We start from the raw sequence: 21,298 nt of genomic DNA, 5'->3' as shown, positions 1-21,298 counted from the left end.
TTCCCCACCGTAACCACTCTCAGGCCACAGCACAATATTTGCCTTACATCTGTACTCCCCACTGGAAGGTCAGCTTTCAGATGGCACGGCTCCTGCTCACCAGAGTATCCTTCCCGCCACCTGTCTCAGTACCTGGCACATAGGAGGGCTCAATAATCAGTGGCTGAAAAAAAATAACTGCATTTTTACATCCAGTGCTGGTATCTTACCCCTGCATGTGAGTTACCCCCACTCCCATGGCTTTCGGCAGATAAACCAGAAACAAAAGAAAGCCAAAAGGAACAGAGCTATGCTGTTCTCAGGAACACAACCCTATGCCCTATCAAAGCACATACATAGAGGAAGGAATGGAAGCACTAGGAACCAAGGGTAAGGTCCTAAGTTTTCTAGAATTTTAAGATTTCAGTGCAGAAATGGCTTGGGTTTATTCACAATTGAGGAAACTGAGGTCCAGGATTTATCAAATGAAATAAAACTATTTAGTGATGGAGTTGTTTCCCTCTACAAATTTTGTAAATTAGTGTCCAAAGGGTTGCAAAAGATTTCATGGGGGTGGGGGCGGAGAAGGCTAAAAAGCAGTGAAAAAAAATAAATGCACTAAGAGTATTAATTAGGGTAAATAATTTATTGGTTCGACGCAGAGGTTCAGCTTTTCAAAGACATCTATTTTCTTCACCCACAACTACTTACCTTAAAAAACTATTCTAGAGGGAAAAACAAAGATTTAAAACCTTCGCAACAAGCTCAGACTTGTACTGAAGTTAGTCGGGATTTAAGATTTCAATTTCTTTTTTTAAAAAAAGAAACAACCAAAATTTTTCCATGCAGAAAAACAAACTAATACCATACTCTATCCCCTGTCATTTCAAAATACAACATGCATGAAAACCATAAAGTATCCAATTTTCTTCAGTGGGCACCTCTTTTATAATAAGGAACCAATTACTTATTTTTTTCAAAATACTATACTACATACATTATGCTGCAAAAGAAAATAATATATAAGGTACTATTATAAGTATTAAACAAGTTAAAAAATGATATGTGCTGTGTTATTTCCACTGGCTTAAAATGCACTGGAAAATAACTAGAGAAAATATTAATATTTTTAGTAATATTAAATTATTATTATACTGGCTGCACGAGATGAAGTGATGGAGTGACTTGCTAAGGTATTCTGGTCATTGAGAGGCAGAGCTGGAACATATTTTATGGTGCAAGCTTTTCCACCCTAGTTTACATCAAACGGTGTAAAATACTAAACTTGCAGTGGGTCAGAACCGTCAGTGCTACTGGTACGTGCAGCCCAACAGGAAGGAAACAAGGAGAAGGGTGAAATCTTACACTGAACGTAGCTAAAAATTTCAACAAAAGTAAGTTAGAGCTGATTGACAGTTTGCTTCTTTTTAAAAAACAATGAGAAACACTCCTTCAACTGCCTCTACTAGGTACCATTCAAAATTCCACTAAAATTTGCTGTGCTCCCAAGGGACTGTGATGGGCCCAGGTAGGTGCTCATTCACATGGACTTTAAAAACTCAGAGGGAGAAAGAGATAGGCACCCAAATTGCTACAATGCAGGCAGGACATGTGCCCAAATGATCTCCAAACCAAGTACTGTGGGAACGTCCCGCAGAAGACAGACGAATCCTTAATCCCTCTTCCTACAGGAAGAGCTCTCTGAAGGGAGGGCTTTGAGGGCTACCCCCACCAACTCCCCTACCAACCACGGGTAAAGGCAACTGGCTGCCTAGGCAGATATCTGGAAAAAGCTGGAGCCAGAAGACCTAACACTATCACAGGCCTACTCCTTATAAGCTATATGACCTCAAGCAAACCACTTCCACTTCCTCGTGCTGCCACCCAGGGCGTATTTGCAGCAGCGACCGCCGCACTCGGAACTTCCACTGAAGCTGACAGGGAAGGATGGCAGGGAGTCTTCCTTTTCAGATAAATAATTTGCAGAGTCTGTAGCTCAGAACAAAATTACAGGAGCTTCGGGTTTTAAGATGTGCAGATGTGCTCTACAAGACACAGATACCACACGGAAAACCAACCACACAGCACCAAAGCAAAACTCATGATGACTGTTCCCCTAACTTCCTTAATTCAGTGTAAGAATGACTTTGCTACCCACATTCCAGTAAGTTTTTGCCAAAGTAAATGTCTGACTGTAAAAATGGAATGCTAGTCAGAATTTAGCACTTGTCTGGTATTTCAAATAAAAGTTTAAAGTCTTTATTATTGTAATCAAAAACATTAAATAGAGACTAAGGAAAATGCAGAACTATTTTAAAACATAAAAATAAGGTGCTAGATTTCACTAATAAACTGTATGGGAAAGAAATGAAAGAGAAGGTAAAAAGTAAAAAAGAAATTAATTATGAAAATTATGGACATTCACTGCAGCATTAGTAATTCAGAGCCAAGAAAGTTCACACTAAAGACGATACTAGAAAGTTCAATTATGTTGTGCTTCAAAAATTAAGAATGAAATTAGAAAATTTAATTAAAATTAGATTATCTTATTTCAAGGGGGAGACAAAATAGCTGGAGTAGACTAGTTAGAATTTAACACCCAAAGTGAAAACAACACAGCCTATTTAGGGAGAGGAAAGTTACAGTCAAATTGGTAAAGCTGAAAATTTTTTTTCCAAAGTATTCTGAAGAGTTCCTGCTGGTTTCTCTCTTCTATCTCACTCCCCAATACATTAATCTCTTTTTTTTTTTTGATTGCTATTATCATAACAATTACTAGGAACCTAAAAATTTTTCATTTCGTTTCCTATAACTTAAAACCAAGGGAAAAAATTTTTAAGTAAAAGAAGGTCCTATTAATCCTCACATCAACTTAAGGGCATATACCCTTCTACTTCCATGAAATACGATCTTCTCTCTAGTCAATAAAAAAATGTCACAGAGAAAGGAGACACTCAGAAATGGGATCCTAGCACAAACCTCAATGCTCATTACATGCTTATAAAATCCTCACCCTGAAAGAAAAAAGAAAAACCTAAACTCTCACAAATAGACTATTTCAATTTAATTTTATTATGAAAACAACAGGAAACGGCAGCAGGGTATTTGATAAGCTCAATTAGCAGGAGGATCAAATGAAGTGATGACATACCATTATGACCTCAGGGGTTAAGGATGCAATTTTCCATCTGGCAAAATATAGATTTCCAACACGAACGCCGACACCACCTGCTGTATGTTATTAGGCGTTATCTCGCACAGTCCCTAAGCATTTTGCTTACAACAGGTATAGCCTCAGGTTTTTCATTTCACTCTGCAATATAATTGCTTCCCCGTGAACAGAAATCAAAAATAAATTCTATATAATGGCTCACTCAAAACAGGCATTAAAAGCCATCCTAAAGCATTCATGTGTCAGTCATAGTAATAATAAAAATATCATGATCATTCTTCCAAGTCACCATCATTTTCTATAGCACTGAAGAATTATTCCAATCAAGGGTTCTCTTTGCACGTTCTCAATCAATAGTCTCTTACTACTGAAACAGTAAGTAGTAAAATCCACTGCATTTTTAAACTTGATATACTTCCTTGAGTAAGGCAATAGTAAACACCTTTAAAAATTTTTGCATGCCAAGTTCATGGAGCCCATTTGTGAGTTTTCAGACCCTCAGATAGTTTTATTAGGGCTGAAGGTTAGACTCTGAATAATGGGTTCCACAGGCCAGTGGTTAACAATGAGGGCACAGTTCTCACTGTGATGAGGTTGAATAAGGCTGGTGTCCTGTGATGTTTACACATATGCTCGCACACACTCACATCCACACCCTACTGTGAGTAAACCAAGGATACAGGTTCAGATGCCCAGTCTTGAGATTCGTAGAACAAAGTCAACAGAGCAACAATGAAGAGTCACAACCATCTGTTTTAACACTTATTTACTAGGTTGTACCAATTTTTTTCTAGTAAAATTAACTTTTGGTCATCTCCTCCCTAAACAACTTTGCCAAGCTCCCCCTTCGATCCAGTACTTCTTAAGTGTTTGGTGGCTGTATGGGTTTCTCCCTCATTAAAACTTACCTCCAGGTTATTTCATTTTCTTCATCCTGGGGAAGTAGGTGTCCTGCAAATGGCAACATGTAAAATAAATGCATAACTCAAGACTTACTTGGCTTTCTGAATCCACACACAGTAGTCTGAGATGTAGAGGTCATTGAGAATGTAAGCTGGGTCATTTTCCTGAAAAATTTTGTGAATGTCCAGTAGACACTTTAAAACTGCACTTTTACCTGAAGGAGATTGAAAAAAATCAAATCATCCTTAAGAAAAAAAATTTGCCTTTTTTTTTTAGCTGAGAAATTCACATACTGAGGAAGTAACATATTTATGAAAAAAATCAAATCATCCTTAAGAAAAAAAATTTGCCTTTTTTTTTTAGCTGAGAAATTCACATACTGAGGGGGTAATATATTTATAGTAATTTGAGTTTTAATCATTTTTTGGGAATATTTTTCTTATTCTTTTATTGCAGGAAATCATATCAGTACTATTAAGTCCAAATCCCTTTAATTCTTTACTTAAGTATTCTGAAAACTCTTTATTGTTATTGCTGATTAATTGTGGTTACCATAAAAACACCATAAAACAAAACTAGGTACATTAAATAAAAGGGAGAGAAGTTTTCCTAAATAAATGAATATTAAATGCATCATAACTTTAATTAGATAATGTTCTTTTAATTCAAGCTTGCAAAATACCATGGAAAATTATATTTTAGTTTCCAAACTTCTCCATTTCTTACATCAACATTTTTTGTCAAGGAGTTATCTAGTATGAACCTAAAATTTTTCACCTTAAAGAACTGAAGAAAACTCAGACTGGAAACTAAAATATCAGAGCACTACTTCAAAAATAAGCCAACAAAATCACGTGGAAAAAAAGCCATCAAGCACTAAAGTCTTGTTCAATCTAATTACTTCCTCCTGGTTGTCAAATGAACCTAATTTTCATTCAAACCAAAGCCTACAAAAGGAAACTTTCAGAACTCAACAATTCCCTAGGTGTTCCAAACTTCAAGACAGTCCGGGAAATTTACTAACTAGAAGGCAAATTACTAAATCTATAGTAGCACCACTTTCTCTGATCTGTGAAATACAGCATTTTCAGTGTAACTGTTTTATTCTTACCTTTATAATTCTAAAACGTGAAAATATTCTATGTTGATTTCATGAAGATCTGGATGTGCTTTCATTGACATTTCCCACCCGACTTTCAGGTATGATAAAAGAGTCATGACCTACATAATGACAATCTCAAGATGCCAAAATTGCTGCCACTAAATTTTTAACACAATTAACACTAGAAAGTAAGCTTCAAAAGAGCAGGGACTTCAGTTTTACTTAGTGATTAATCACCAATACCTGGAACAGAACCCTGTAGCACCAGGTTTTCGACTGGAGGATTTTTAGAATGAATGAATGGCACAGTAATCGCCTGCTTTATTAACCCTTGCAAGTTCGCTTATCCCACAGCCTCACACACCAGCCCTAATGATTCGTCTTTGGAAATGCCTCGTGTAGCTGTTCTTTCTGCACCACTCCCTGACTACCTATCCTCGCTCAGGCCTAAATTATAAATTCCTCGTCCCTCGGATTCCAGACTCTTCCCCTCAAGCCCTCTGACCCACATTTTTTAGGCACTGCTTTCGTCACATGCCCTCCTGCATGTGCTTTCAGGGCTCTATGGACTTGTCCAAGGCCTTTTGCTCAACTGGTTCCCCAAACCTGGAGTGCCTTTTCTTCTCCATTCGACCTAGCGGAATCTTAGCCTGTCTTCAAGGCCTAGCTCAAGTCTTCACCCTTCAGAAGCCTGGAATGATTTCTCTAGGCATCACAACTCTTTACTAAATCCTGCAAAGGAAAGAAGCAGAAAGGAAACTCAGCTGATTCTCCCCATGACTTCCCTTGCTCATTTCAGAGGAGCAACTGAGTGAGGCTCAAGGATGGTAAGATACAGTGCCAGCAAGTTGAGGGCTCAGGATCCAAATTCTGATCTTACTGACTCCAAAAGCTATGCGCTGTGTTATGCTACCCATATGTTCGTGGCCCATTCAGTCTACATCACATTTTTATTATTCAAGAGTTAAGTAGGTAGTTAGTTCAAAACAGGGGCTATGTCTTTTTCAAAAATTTTCCCTATTTGTGTGGCTTCCTGATACACAGAGCGGAAGAATATAGATAAAAGCTCCACTGCTCCATTGGTTAAGAGAAGTAACTACTGGGGGGAGGGTACAGCTCAGTGGTAGAGCACATGCTTGGCATGCGGGAGGTCTTGGGTTCAAGCCCTGGTAACTCCATTAAATAAATAAGTAAATAAACCTAATTATTCCCCTCAAAAATAAAAAAATAATTTTTTTCAAGAGAGAAGTAAATACTCAGAAGGCCTAAAATTACACTTGGTTAAGTCAGGGTCTCTGTGACTTACCAAAGTGACCCAGATTAACTCTGTCTAATGAGGAGTGAGGATCTCCCCAACACAGGCCTATTTTAATTACAAAGTAGGTAGTCTTGAAGGCAGAGTTTGAGGACAGGAGAAGCGGATACAACCAAAACTCACACAACTGATGAAACCAAGTTAGTCACTGTCCAAAGTTATCCAAATTAAAAAAAAAAAAAAATCAAAGGAGAACTAACTGAACTCCGAGAATTTTTTGAACAGTGTAAACTGCAATAGAAAAAAAGATGTCAGGACAAGCACACCAATTTCTTACTCTTTTTCAGGGGAGAGGAACAGGGAAGGAGTTTAGTTTTATGACAGCTACTAACTTAAAGTCTTAAAAGTCAACCATAAGTCTTTACCTCAAAAATAAACTATTCACTTGAAACTTGTACAAGGTCCTCTACAGGGTGACACCTAGAATACGGCCTCTGGAGATGACCTGGCTTACCAACGTAAGCAGATTAATAGAAAATGCAGGATTTGGAGCCAGGCCCCACAGCAAGTAATTCAGCCAGTGAAGAAACAGGACAGGTATGCCAGTTTGGAGGATGATGTGAAAAGGAATAGAGGTGGGACTTCAAATGGGGTGGGGCGGGGGGAACAGCAAAAGAGACTATTTAGACAGAGCACATGGTTCAAGCAGGGAAACGGAGCAAACAGGAGAGGCTGGCAGAAGAGCCGGTGACTGGGGCAGATGAAGCCAGTGACACAGGAGCAGCGAGACAGCCTAGAGGCAGGTGCGTGCGGTAGGGATAAAAGACCCTTACGCCAGAGGTTTTTATGAAAAAGAGTATGGAATTAAGGTTGCATATTTAAGGAGATACCTAATGAAATTATGGGAGCTCTTTTCTACTTGCTAGGTGGGATGCTTCCTGACTCATGAATCGTTGAAAAAAGCCAATTAAATCTTTAAATTAAAAAAAAAATTCCTACCATCATTTAACAGACACACCTGAAGTGAGGCTGCCCCTTACTAAGGGCCACAGGCAAATTCAAATCTACCCGTTATCACAAAAGAGTAATGATAATAATAATAAAAGCAATGTCCAAAGGCAGTGATTTTTTTTTAATTTAAAGTGAAACTACTTTGTACTTGCACGTTTTGATCTCTTTTTTCTTAAAAAAAAAGTACACATGAAAAAATCCTTAAACATAAATACACCCAAATGATACTAACAGTATTTGTCTCTACTGTCACTGAACAAATCTGTGAGTGCCTGATGTATGCCCGGTACTGTTCTACGCACGGGATTATAGGTGTTTATTCTTCATTACACCTTCCTCTATTTTCAAAATTCTCCACAATAAACATTCATTTATTTAACAATAAGTTAGACATACCTGACTACAAAGCCAACCTTTGAACTACTGACAAAGAATGTTAAAAATTTTAACATATATTTAAATTTTCTTTACCTTGTTTTTTTTGAGCAACTGAGAAACAATATTTAGAACAGGTGATTTTAGGACGTCACATGCAAGGCAGTTTTGAAAGGGAAAGTTACGCACTCTTCAAAAGCTTGTGTTTTCATCGTAAGTCTTATTCAAGCTATTTCGCAGTGTGCTATATGACAAATAAAGTAAAAGATAACTGGGCTACTGGCAGTCGACAACCTAGAACAAAATGTACCTTAAAACCATTCTGCTCCCAACAATGTGTATTGTTACTCCAAGGCCATACTTAATCTCGTCTGTTCCCACTAAATCACCACAGATGATTCCAGCATCACAGCCAAGAGACTCATGAAGCATGCAGTTTGTTTAGTTTTTTTTTTTTTTTTTCTTTTCATGTCTCTCTTACTGACTGCTCTTTCAGGTTGCCAACCACTTACCCAATAGCTATCAGCAAGGTTAAGAACTGGACTTCCTCCAGGCTGTCACACAGCCAGGGGCTAGAAGAGGACTAAACGTACTTGCCTCCTGTGGGGCTGGATCCAGTCATGGGCTTGTTACACATCACATAGGCATAAAAAAAAAAAAAAAAAAAAAAAAACTGCTCAGCCCTAAATCCAAGAGAATTCTCTCTGCTGAAAGGCACAGCAGGAAAGTGAACATTCTCTGCCAGTTCACTGCCTGGTCCAGAGCAGGAAAAAGTAGGTACCTTGCACAGTAACCACGGCAACAGTTTTCACTGCATCAATGCACTGACAGGCCTCTCCAAAGTGTTAGGGATTCTCTGTGCTCAGCCTGGTCCTCACTTAAGCCAACCCTCTCCACGGAAGAAAGGTTTCTGACACCAGGATCTCTTCAAGAGAGTTTAAAACCAGTGAAGGCAGTTTAAAACTAGTCTCCTGGTATATAAATGACAAGTGCCAAGAATGTTTTTCCTCAGGGAAAATGACTGAGTGATAACAACACAGAAACATAATGACAACATAGAAAAAAACACAGGGATGACAGTAACAAGCAGGTGAGCAGTAAATAGTATTTAACACACTTTCCAGCCTTCCTTTAAAGGGGAAGTACACGAAGAACAATGCGCTTTCCTGGTCTGGACAGATGCGGCGTCTCAGGTTAATATGTCTTAAAACAGAGACAAGATTGAGTTGCTCTAAATCAGAGTCCATCAGCTATTTGAAATCTTCCTATTAGCTGACTGGGTGTGGCAATGATCGCTCAATGACAGACCAGCTCATGGTTGAAGGCGCTTAAGAAATGGCTCCCATCTCTAAAAGATTATGAGAAGAGTGGATTTTTTCCCTGGCTAAAAGCCAGCATGGAAAAAATAATGTAAACTGCTGACTCTATACAGTGAGAGCTAAATTTCTTTTCAACTACTGGCACATTATAGCTATGACATGGCTGTGGTTTCCTGCATATCTAGTTCTGTCCTTTAAAAGTTTTGAGCTACACAAGACAAGAAGCCAAAAAAGAGTAAAGGAAAAAGAGGTGGTTATTTAAAATACCTGGAAAATAGCACTGCTTGGTTTCCATTTGTAAAATCATCTCAAAATAAAAGCCAAAATTGCTATCATCTTCAAATGCATAACTTAGTAGACACCTGGCTAGAATTCTGGGATTCTGATGAGACATTATCAGGAGGGATAATTTATTATTTTTAACAAATTTTCATAGATCGTTTGACCATAAAAAGGGATGACAGAAGAACTGTTTCAAATTAATCAAAATTAAGAGAATCAAAATGTGGTAATTTGCTTCAATATCACGCCCTGTTAGTAAGCAGCAGAAAGACAAGTCCCCAACAATGAACACAAACATGCGTTAAATTTAACTTTATGAACGCTTCTCAGTCTAATACTTTTATCTTCAACTTCCTCAGATGCCATTTAAGCTCTTACATTTTTGAGTCATAGTAAGAAACACAAACTGGAAGCAACAATAGTTATTATTTTTAGCACAAATTCACAATCCTGTATCAATTTTTAGATTTTTGTTATTAAAATTACATGTTATCAGTATAGCCACAAACAAACTTAACACGAAGCAAATGCATACTCTGTAAATGTTCCCTTTGCCTGGAATGTGCAGCCCTCAACCTGACTCTAATGCACCATCTAGTCTCAAAATGGGCGCTACTTCCTTAGGAACTGACTTGTAACTGCCCCACCACCACCCAAACTGGTTTAGGTTCTTTCAAAATGCTTAGCACATTGTCTTTTACTCTAGTTAATAGCTACCCACTTCCGCTGCACCAAGTACTTTCTATACACTGCATCATTTAACCCTACTAGTTAGGTGCTTTCTTATTCATTTCATAAGTGAGGAAACTGAGGCACAAGGTAATGAAGGAGATGGCCACGATCACAGTAAGGAAGCCAGGATGAAAACAGGTATGTCAGCCTCCCAGCCGTAACGTAATACAGTGTCAGTATTATCACCTTGTGCAACAATCTCCTTGATGGGAAAGAACATGGCTTCTCATCTGTCTTCCCTGATCTAGAACAACGTCTGGCAAACTGTAGGATCCTGTTCAATAAAAGCTGTTTGTTAAAGCAGCCTGGAGTACTTAGAACCTACATTTAGAAACACCTGCTCAAACTGCCCAGTCAACATGTACCAGTTTTAACACCTTCGTGATCTGCACATTTAAGCTATGGTGTCATGACAAACGTGGGGTACACAACTTGTTTGCCTTCACTTTTTATTTCTATTCCCTGGCAAGAAAATAATGTGGCTGTGCCAACTTTCTTACATCACCACACCATCAAAAGTTCAAATGCTGATTTTAACCTAAGGCTGCTTTTTGCCTTTTCTGCTCTAACAATCCCTGCTATACTCGCTGGTTTGAAAGGACAGCCCTGACATTCACTCTGTGCTCCTCCTTAAGTCACCTGCCAAAGCAGTGGTTGTTGTCAGTTTAGAAATACATGGCTAGATGTCATCAAAATTACATAACGGCAGCATGACTAATTTCCATTTCTTTAAACAGTTAAGAGTGAGGCATCCAAGTTCAAGGTAGAACACTAAAAAAAAAAATCTCACCTATACAGTTAAGTACAAAAGTAGAAAGGTTAAGAAATTGAACATGCATGGAAAAAAGCTCTTGGAACAGTTGCAATCTAGACCTGAATTTAAAAAAAAAATCCATAAGCATCTAAACCTTCCTAATTCTGTGAATAAAATTTTATTTCAACTATTCCACCTTATGAATACAGTACGTATCCTCAATGCCTGGTAGCTCAATTTGAAAGAAATTTTGTGTTGTTGCTTTAATTAAGACTATTATAGTTCATTTTCCCAGTAGCTACTATTTAATATGAAAAGTTCTAACTTATTTTTTAGAATTAGCTTAGTTTCAAGTTGGGAAAACTAAGACTGTGCATGAAATCAGAAAGAAGAAATATACAGAAAGAAAGACAATTGGCTTCCTCAAATAGCTCATAAAAGGGAAAAACAAATCCAGTCAAACCAGACTTATGAGTCCCTTTTGGTGATCTGAAATACTGATCAGTATGTCACGGTAAGAGGAAAGAAATCAAACTCTTACGACACCCTCACTGGATTACAGTGAGACTGTCCACTTATGGCTAAATGGTTTACATACTGGTAGAACTGAGTAATGCTTTACATTGTAGTCAGTATACAGTAAATATAATCTAGTAAAGATGATTACGTATCTATATATACCTGCAAGTTTAATTGATATTAGACAGATGAAAATGCTGATTAGGAAATTAAGTTCTCAGAATTCTAACCCCCAAATTCTAAAAGGCTTAGGAAAGATCACTAAAAAGCTACACATAAACAATCTTGTGTAGTTCTTAGCTAATTTTCCAACAAAGTAAACATGATAATGATTATAATTGTGGCACTGTGGAACAGTTGTGCAGCTCAGAATCTGCTTGCTCCTGGTGTCATTTCTTAGCTGTGCAGTACTTAATCTGAATCTGTTTTCACCTGTGTAAATTGACAGGGGAAATTCTTCAGAACTGTCATAGGAATTAAATGAGACAAGGAAATGTAAGCACTTTACAGATGATAAGGGAAGGAGGACATCAGGTCATGTGGGATCAAGGGTCTCGGGACTCCTTTTACTAGTTCCCACCCTCCCACCTGCAAAGCATATGCCCATGTACTCCTTCCTCCTCCACACCATTGCTAGCACCGCAGTCCAGACTAGAGTACCTGTCCCCAAATTACTCAGCTTCCAGCAGGAATAGAGGTCTCCTCTCTTCTCTAGGCCACTAATCTCACCCTCTTTAATGACTCTACCCTTGGTGTTCCTGCCAGATGAATCTGACTTCATGAACCTGTCACAGACTCCAACACCAAACTCTCCAGTGCTCCCTTACTGAATAAGACCCAGTCTCCTCAGAGAAAGACAAACACAGTGTGATATCACTTGCATGTGGAATCTAAAAAATACAGAAAACTAGTGAATACAACAAAAAAGATGCAGACTCATAGATACAGAGAACAAACTAGTGGTTACCAGTGAGGAGAAGGAAGCGAGGAGGGGCAATATAGAGGTAGGGGGGTAAGACATACAACTATTAGGTATAAAATAAGGTACAAGGATGTATTGTGCAACACAGGGAATATAGCCAATATTTTGTAATAACTGTAAACAGAGTGTAACCTTTAAGAGTGGTATAAAAATATTTTTTAATTAAAAAAAATAAGACCCAGTCTCCTTAGAAGTACTGCAAGCTCCCCACGGTCCCGCCCCAACACACTGTCCCCACCTTCTCCCTACACTGCTCCTTCCCAGCCCACACCTCCAAAGTGGAATCTCTGTCATTTCTTGAACATGTAACTCTTTCATTTTCCTCTCCGTGATCTTCTTAACTTTCTACTTTCCCAAGGAATACCTTCTTTTCTCAATCCCCCACTTTCTTTAAGTAATAAGGACTACTACACCGCACCCCCATCAGGCCTCTGCTGTTCACTTCTTCCTGGTCTGGCCCCTCCCCTCCCCCATACCAAAAGCACCCTCTGGAGTCAGAGGGAATCCCATGACTCATTCACTCACATGGACCTCATTACTCATGAGTTTCTTAAACTCTGCCATCCTGATTCATTCACCCGCTTGGCCAAGGGGGCATCTGAGTTTGTTTCTCCTAATGTTGATGGACATATTCTAATGGGAACCAACTAGACCAGCCCACCTCATCCTGTGGGGAGGAGAGACAAACAGCTGACACCATCCTCTTCAATATTGGCCACTACCTGGGATGGAAGGTAGCCAAAGACCTCAGCTCACTTCAAGAGGGCTCCCCTCCAAACCCATACACGGATGACCCCTGAACAGGGAGGGGGTTAATCCACATGTAACTTATAGTCGGCCTCCGTATCTGCAGTCCCACCCCATCCTCACATTCAACCAACCACAGGCTGTGTAGCACTGCAGTATTTATTACTGAAAAATATCCACCTACAAGTTGACCTGCCCATGTTGTTCAAGGGTCAACTTCGTACATACCTATAGTGAGGGGAGGCACATTTTTTCCTGTAAAGAGCCAGAGAGTAAATATTTTGGCTTTGCAGGCCACATAATCTATTGCAACTACTCAACTCTGCCACTATATCACAAAGGTAGCCATAAACAATACGTAAGTGAATGAGCATGAATGTATTCCAATAAACCTTTATTTATGGGCACTAAGATCTGAAGTTTATATAATTTACATGTATCATGAAATACTGTTTTCTTTTTGATTTTTTCCTTTGACATTTGAAGATGTAAAAAAACATTTTTAACTCACAAGCTGCACAGGATTGATTTGGCCTGTGGGTAGGAGGTAAGGTATTTTCTTAAGGAACTTTCTCTTTTGTACATTGTAAATATATTCTGTATTTTATCTTTGTCTTATCATTCCTGTTACATAATAAACTCAACAGTCAAGATCAAGTCATATATAGCCTCATAACTCTTCGCTGATTGTTATAATGCCATACACAGAGAAGGGATTTGATTTGTGTCTATTGAGTAAATATCTGCTTACTTGTTATTTTTCAGCATTAATCTCTATTTAAAGGAACTCTAAATTGCAAAAATATAATCCTTCCATGTTTTCCAGATAACATATAAAGCATTATTCAATTTACTTTATATAAGTCTCAATATTACTGTGCAATAGGACCTTCACTCATTAGGGTCAGATTAAGTATTTTCTCTTTCTTCTTCCAAATTTGTCATATATATGTGCGTGCCTTTATCTTCTTATTTTAAAAAAGTAAACTTACAGTAGTTTCCTTAAAAGTTGAGATCAATAAAAACAATCTCAAAACTGACTCTAAATGTATTAGAAGAGGCACTAACTATAGAATGTTTTCTCAAGCCATAATATCAACCATGTGACTAACTTCCTGGGGATTTTTTATATCACTCAGCTAAGAAACTGCAGAAATTAACAAAACATCTTAAATAGTACAGGAAATACAATATAGATTTAAATTGGGTATACATATGTAAATATTTAAGAGATCAGATTTGGAGCCATCACCCACCAGTAAGATACTTTAAGTGACTTTTTTTTTTTGGTAGCAGAATATAAGCTCTTAATCATCTGTGGCAATTAAAAGGTAATTTATTATTTGTAAACTATACAGGAAATGCTGCCCCCTACAGAGTATTTTAAGAGAATAAAGAATGTTTCATACAAATGTAACCCAGCAATTACGAGAACAATCTAAAACAATTTTAGAGATTAACGGTATTTAATGATTAACAGGATTATAAGAGGGAAAAAGAATCTATGGAGTTGACAGGAATTTGATTTTCCTCCTTTTAATGTTTATGCTCATACACAACATCCTTTGGTACAAAAGTGTACCCATAAACCCCAAATGCTCTGACGAAAAGTAAAACAGAGAACAAGAACGTACCAATTTAAGACACTGGGAACACGGATTTGGGCTCTGAGGAAGAGATGAGAGTAAAAGGAATTTGCTTTGCCTGGTGGAAGGAGCATCCAGGGAGAGAGAGGTGGAGGGCCGGCTCCCTCACAACCTCCCAGCAGAGTCCTACTCCCTCTCCCCAACATTTCAGCGGCAGCTTGCACCCTCCGGGGCTCTGAAGCCCCTTCCTTAGGTGACGTGGCACATAAGTAAGTGGTCATTAGAAACAGGTACAAACAGTACTTCAATATTTGATCTGTGTTCCATGCTATTTAAACTTCCTGAAAACATTACAGTTGTTCCATTCTTAGAAACATGTTATCTGTGATGGGGAATTGACTAGGAAACAGAAAGTTCATGAACAATTTAGAATGAAGAAGGAAACAGAAAGAACCATCATCTCCTGGCTGGGGAGCAGGGAATTAAGTGATAACAGTACAGAAGTAGAGAAATCAATTCTGGAGACCAGTTAACTCAGGTAGAAAAAGAACTCTCAACTAGTTTTAGAGGGCTGTGGGGCACAACTCACGGTCAGACAGCTTATCAACTCCAAAGTTTCACTGAAGAAACGATGCTAGTCTATGAACTGCCTCGTGCCCCTCACTCACAATATTTAGAACACATCCCTCCACCCATCTATGTCCAATACCACTCATCCTCCAAGTCCCAATTCAATTCTCACATCCTAAATGAAGCTTTCTCTGATGCCCAATGAAACATCACCTCTCCCACTACTTAGTCCTCCTTTCGTGCAAGGTGTTTATCACGGTCTACTATGTATTTTACGTTTGCAACTGACTCAAGCACATGCTCCCCACATACAGTACGTGAATCTAACTCATCCTTCTGCTGCAAGGTACTTTGCACATAACAAACAGCTTTTTAGTAGGTACTGACAAAACACCTACTGAATGAAAAAATTAATAGATGAGGTCATCCACCAATTAACAAGTACTTAAGAGCAACAGGAAACTGAGTTGGAGCTGAGAATTGGGAGTCAAATAAGGCAGAAGCTCCCGTCTGTAGGAGGTAACGTGTCTTAAATGATTTACGATAAGCCAGGATTCCTGGCTTTATATTTTCACCCACTATATTTCTCCTTTGAGCTACTTACTATGAATGCAATTTTTGAAAAACCCTGGTAGTTGTGTAATTCCACACCCCCTCCATTAGAATTTTAAACTCTCAGGTCGAGTCGCATCCCTCCAGCTGGTGACTGTATCTCCAGACCCAGTTCAGCAACTTGATGTGGCAAGTGCTCAACAAATACTTCTTGAATGACTCTCAAAATCATTTTACACAATGTACTTAAGGAGTAAAAATTAAATGGCCTAACAATTCTTTATAATGTCCATAATCAAGAACCCACAAAAATTAAATAAAGATAAACATCAACACTGAAAAATCCTAGTGATTTCACTTCTTAGTTTTCAAGTTCAGGGTAAGCCTTATAATTCAATAAAAAGAAGTGTTTGGACTTTAGACTAAATAGAATTCAAACGCTAAAAACAAACTCATCTTCCAGGTGGCATTAGGACTCAGAGCCCACACTATATACCTACCATATCCCAGTTTCTTGAACAATCATTTTTCTTAAAGAAAAAGATCGGCCCCAAGCCCTCTGTGGTGGTTCTTTTCTTTCACATTGATCGTACTACCACATCGATCTACAGAGGAGGTTAGTAAAGGCAACTTTTCTGAAAAACTGATTACTGAGCCCAGTAAGACTAACATGGAAGGCCTATTAATTATATGAAGTAACGATAGCTTTTACTTGGCAACAATAACTAGTTTCCTGAAGGCTGTTTCTTAGGTTATAGTCTGCCACATAGCTTCTAGTCATCAGACCTCAAATGTTCATAGAAAGGTAGGTTTTTGTTTACCCCTAAAAACACAACAGAACCAAAAATAATAATAACTTCAAATGCATATTTTATTAGCCAAAAATTTTATACAGCTGTCTAAACAAAAATGGTAATTTCCCATAAAAAGTTTCTATAAAATTTCAATTTAGATTTAAAACACTGACAGGCAAGGGTTCAGAGTCCAGGTTTAAAAAAAAAAACAAAAAAACTTCTTATAGCAGAAGATCACACCATGTACAAAAAGAGACCCCAGGGTGGTGAACTCCCAAGTACCCATCACCCAGCTTCAGCTAGCACCACCTCATGGCTCAACTAGCTTCCTCTGCACCCTGCCCACTCCCCCCAACCCACTCTGGATAATTGTCAGGGAAATCCAGGCTTCATACAGTTTCATTTACTTTAACTATTTCAATACATCAAAAGGCGTAGACTTTGAGTCAGACAAACCTGGCATCAAATCCAGGCTCTACCAACTCCTATCTGGGTGACCCTGGGCAAGCTCACTGAACTTCCTTGAGCCTGTCTTTTACCTGCAAAATGGAGACAGAAATCCCTACTTCCCAGGATGACAGTGTGGATGAAATGAGAGAAGGTATCTAAGGCAGTGAGCCTGGTGCTGGCACTTGGGAAGGAGCCAATACGGCACGGTGGCTACAGTTACTACTGCACCAGCACACGAAGGCCAGACACTTTCTGACTCATTTCCAGCAAGGCTCACAAGAGGTAAAATAGATATCCAGTATTCCCAGATTTTTAAAAGAGATGCTAAATCCTCTGTGCTAAACTTGTAGAGAGACTAACAAAAAACTCATTTGGGACCCCTCAGACCAATATTCACCTCCAGGAATTTAAGAGCAAAGAGGTCCAGAAAATCTCTTTGGATGGGGTAGCTAGAGTGCCGTGGGGCTTCTACCACCACTCTTGGGAAAGGGGAGGAGATACTTTCCTGTAGCCTCAAACCAAGAGAAAGGGGGTTTTAAGAGGGGACCCTGGAAAGTGTAATCTACCTGCCCTGGAAATTGTGGGGTGCAAAGACTGGTGTCTGATCCAAACCTGATCAACGGCCCCTGGAGAAGCAGGGCGAAGCAGCCTGCGGCAGAGTGGAGGGCTGCTCGGGAGGTGAGCGGGACTTTCTGCAGCAGGGAAAGGGGCTCCCATCCACTGCTGCCTTCCCAACCTGAGGTAGGCCCGAGCTGGGGCAGGGAGGATTTATTTTTTTAATCAAGTTCAAAAGGAACATTTTAAGCACTGAAATGAGACTCCTCGTACAACCTAAAGCAAAAGTTATAGAATATTTATCATATATCATAGGATATATGTGTGTGATGTGGTATTTATAGGATAGATATTCCAACCAGAAACAATACAAGGAAGAATTCACAGAATGAGCTCAAAGGGAGAACCAGGAGAAAAAATTAAGTATTTTCCCTTCTACTCATGATGTTGAGCCATTTCAATACAACAGTGACAATAGCAGCACAAGGGTATAGAAAGAGAGTGAAGGATGCCTTTAGAAAGATCAAAGACAGACAGTAGTAAAGACAGTGAGTTGTATAAACAATGTATAATCATAACCTAAACTATGTCAATTCTTAACAGAATAAAATTTCTGAGACACTTAGAAAAGCTGCTTTTGATTCCTTTTTTCACTGATTTTCAGTGAGTAACAGCAGCTATGTCGTGCTTCCATGAAGAGCTATTCCCACTCTTTCCAAAAGAATGGAACAGAAAGAGGAAGTGAAGACTCCTGAAGAGACAGGGAGAGAGGGAGAAAATGGGGATGATCATGGGCCCCAAGATTACTGACTCAGGGAGAGCAACTCCACGGGCAAGGCCTTGTGTGAAGCACTAAAATAACACTTAAAGGGACAAAGCAGGTTTTCTGCCCTTGCAGAAGCACTGAGAGATGAATGTACAGTCTTCCGGGGATGGGAAAGGTATAGAGAAAGAATGCAAAATTGAAAACAGAAAAGGACCAAGTAGAGAATCCTTGTAAAGGTTCCTGTAAAGTCAGGCAGAGCAATTTCATGGCTCTTTATAAACTCAGCTCTTAGTTGTATCTTCTGCAGATTCTAAAACCAGCCTTCCTTCACTTTAAAATCAGTATTTCTTCTGAGGGAAAGAGTTATTTATCACCTTCAACTATGGAAGCACTATACTGACCTTTATAATAAAAGTGTGGTCGATTTTTTGAATTATAAGTAGGCATGAATTCATTCTTGGAAAACATTAAATGCCAAACCAGAGCTACCTGCACTCAAATTACGGGGTGTCCAAACAACTAAGATTCTTCGATGGCATTAATGGCATCCCAGTGTCACCCTGTGTGTGAACACAGGTTTCAGTCCTAATCCAGAGCTTGTCATCCCCCTAGCTTACAGAGACCATCCAGCTGTCTGTTTCAGGGCTAACAAGCCACAACCCAAATCAGCCACAGAACACACTGCGCATGGCTTATAGAGGGCTGGGATTCATTTTCAGCATGCTACCTCAAGTTTTCTGTTGCTATCACAACACAGCTGATAAGCCTATTTCTTGGCAGATTGATAATGATGGAAAGTTAAGTCTAAATTTCAATTCTGACCTACTGAAACTGTTTGAGTAACTGACTACAGTGTAAATCAAAGCAATCAAAAATTTATTTTTGGTTATGCAATCACAGAACTGATTACTTTAGAAATAAAAATCCAGAGAACTAGATTATTCCCCAGAATAAAAAGTAACAAGTAATGGGGGGTGTGGGGTGTGCGTGTGAGTGTGTCCACGCCCACACGGGGGTTTTGCCAGCTCTCCATCTGGAAGCCATGATATAACAAGATAGCTGCAAACTGCAACCTCACTGTTTAAATCTATGAATAATGTGCAGCTAATCTAGCATGACTTAAACAAGAAATTAACTGTGATGTGTCACTCAAGTTCAAAAATCAGTCATTTACAGTAGATTGATTTTTCAAGATAGTTTTTGCAATTCAAAAAATATCTGGGACAGAGGCAAGAAGAAATAATATGCCCCCCCCCCAAAAAAAGCAGTTTGTTTCCCACTGTTAAAGAAGACAGATTCCTCAAAGGTAGTAGCTCTGCTGTCCTGTAATCAACAATCCTTTAAAATAAAATGCACTCAGTCTAAACCAACTGGATGAATAAAAAAGCACCTTTCATTTAACTATGGCTCATTGTTACAATTATTGTCTACTTTGAAAGAATCTACTTCAAACATGACTTTTCCCCCAGAGCAAGAAGAGGTCAAGGCAAAACCTAGATAAACCTCTAGAAGGGACAAAACATTAGAGATATGATTCCTCCCAGTAAGCCAATCAAGCCACCTGGATGTAAAGGAAAGAGGAACTTCTTCCTTTCTTCCTCCTTCTTAACCTCAAGTCTGAAAACTAAGCCCTCAGAATCACTTTTATCTAAGGACAAAGGAATGATGAGACTCCCCAAGGAAGAATAAAAGAAGTGACCATAAAGTACAGAAAGTCACTTTTAAATAAATGTGCCAGAATTCATACACACAAATGGATGTTGCCCCCTTCAAAGTCACTACCTTGGAAACTACAGACTTAACCCAATGATGCTGTCAGGGGCACTTTGGAATTTGTTTTAGAGCTTAGAATTTTCCACATCATTAAAACTAGCAAATATTTGTCTTTTCAGGTTGGGTTTAGCAATAGTTAAAAGTCATCAGAGTAGGTGTGCTTTCTTTGGAAAGCCTTTCCTGGTCTCCCAAGTCTAGATTCCGTGCCCCTCCTTTGATCACTGTCCTTCTCCCAGCAGAGAATTTTTCACTCAGTTTTGGAATTGCTTACTTTCTTACCATCTGTTACCCTGGCAAAACTGTAAACTTCATAGGAGCAGGGAATTTATCTTATTTATTATTATACCCACTATCGTAGAACAATGCCTACAAAATTATAGGTGCCCGAGAAGTGCCGAATGATACAATCTACCATGATGCAAAAGGTTTGGAACACCGTCTGTATTTACCCTCCCTACTCCTCTCCAGAAAGAGCACCACATCTCTGTGTGATTACACATCTGTATAGAGAGAGAGACTATGACTTTATATACCTGAGAGGAAAAGTGGTTGGATTGGATGATTTTCATCCCTAATATATGTATAGAAGGAAAAAAAAAAAGGCAAAAATCATGACTACATCCTCACAGACTGAAAACATGTAAGGTTTCACTCTCAAATTTTCAAGCATAATAATATCTTACCTAGTTGCAATATCTTTATAGTATCTCTGCAGGTTTTCGTCACCAGCTTGAAATGGCGGTAAAGGGGATAGCACAAAACTCTTCTTCCGAAAGACACCAGGATCTCATGAACATTAGTCCAAGTCTGTGAAGTATCATTTAAACAAGTAATCGTTTCCATATTACACAAAGCAAAAGCACACAATGAAATGTAAGACTATCCTCAATTAAAATCTAAGTTTGGCTAATCACGAAGCCAAGTGGAAGACAAACAGAAAGCCGTGAAATGAGACTCTTTCACCTGACAATAAAATGTTTTATCTTAGTCTTTGTAATTTTTCATACTTTATCAACATATCACAAATACTCCTTATAAATCACATATGTAGCAAGAAAGTTTTAAAAAGTCTTTTAAGAATTACCAATATGAATCTAAAACACATGGCACTAACAAAATA

General features: G+C 38.7%; 1 protein-coding gene across 3 annotated transcripts in view; it reads right to left on the bottom strand.

The window, feature by feature from the left end:
- The window catches only part of SHQ1 (SHQ1, H/ACA ribonucleoprotein assembly factor), a 183,449-nt gene that overhangs the window by 127,342 nt on the left and 34,809 nt on the right, over positions 1-21,298 (bottom strand). For all 3 annotated transcript variants that reach the window (XM_032458087.1, XM_032458088.1, XM_006175220.3), the window contains exons 9-10: positions 20,862-20,985; positions 4,148-4,268 (exon numbers count right to left, since the gene is read on the bottom strand). In XM_032458087.1, the coding sequence (XP_032313978.1) occupies positions 4,148-4,268; positions 20,862-20,985 (245 nt within the window). The remainder of the gene's footprint in view (positions 1-4,147; positions 4,269-20,861; positions 20,986-21,298) is intronic.

Source organism: Camelus ferus, chromosome 17, assembly GCF_009834535.1.
Source record: "Camelus ferus isolate YT-003-E chromosome 17, BCGSAC_Cfer_1.0, whole genome shotgun sequence".
Classification (NCBI taxonomy): domain Eukaryota; kingdom Metazoa; phylum Chordata; class Mammalia; order Artiodactyla; family Camelidae; genus Camelus; species Camelus ferus.
Note: the sequence above shows the minus strand (reverse complement) of the source record. Positions and strands in the feature narration are given on the sequence as shown.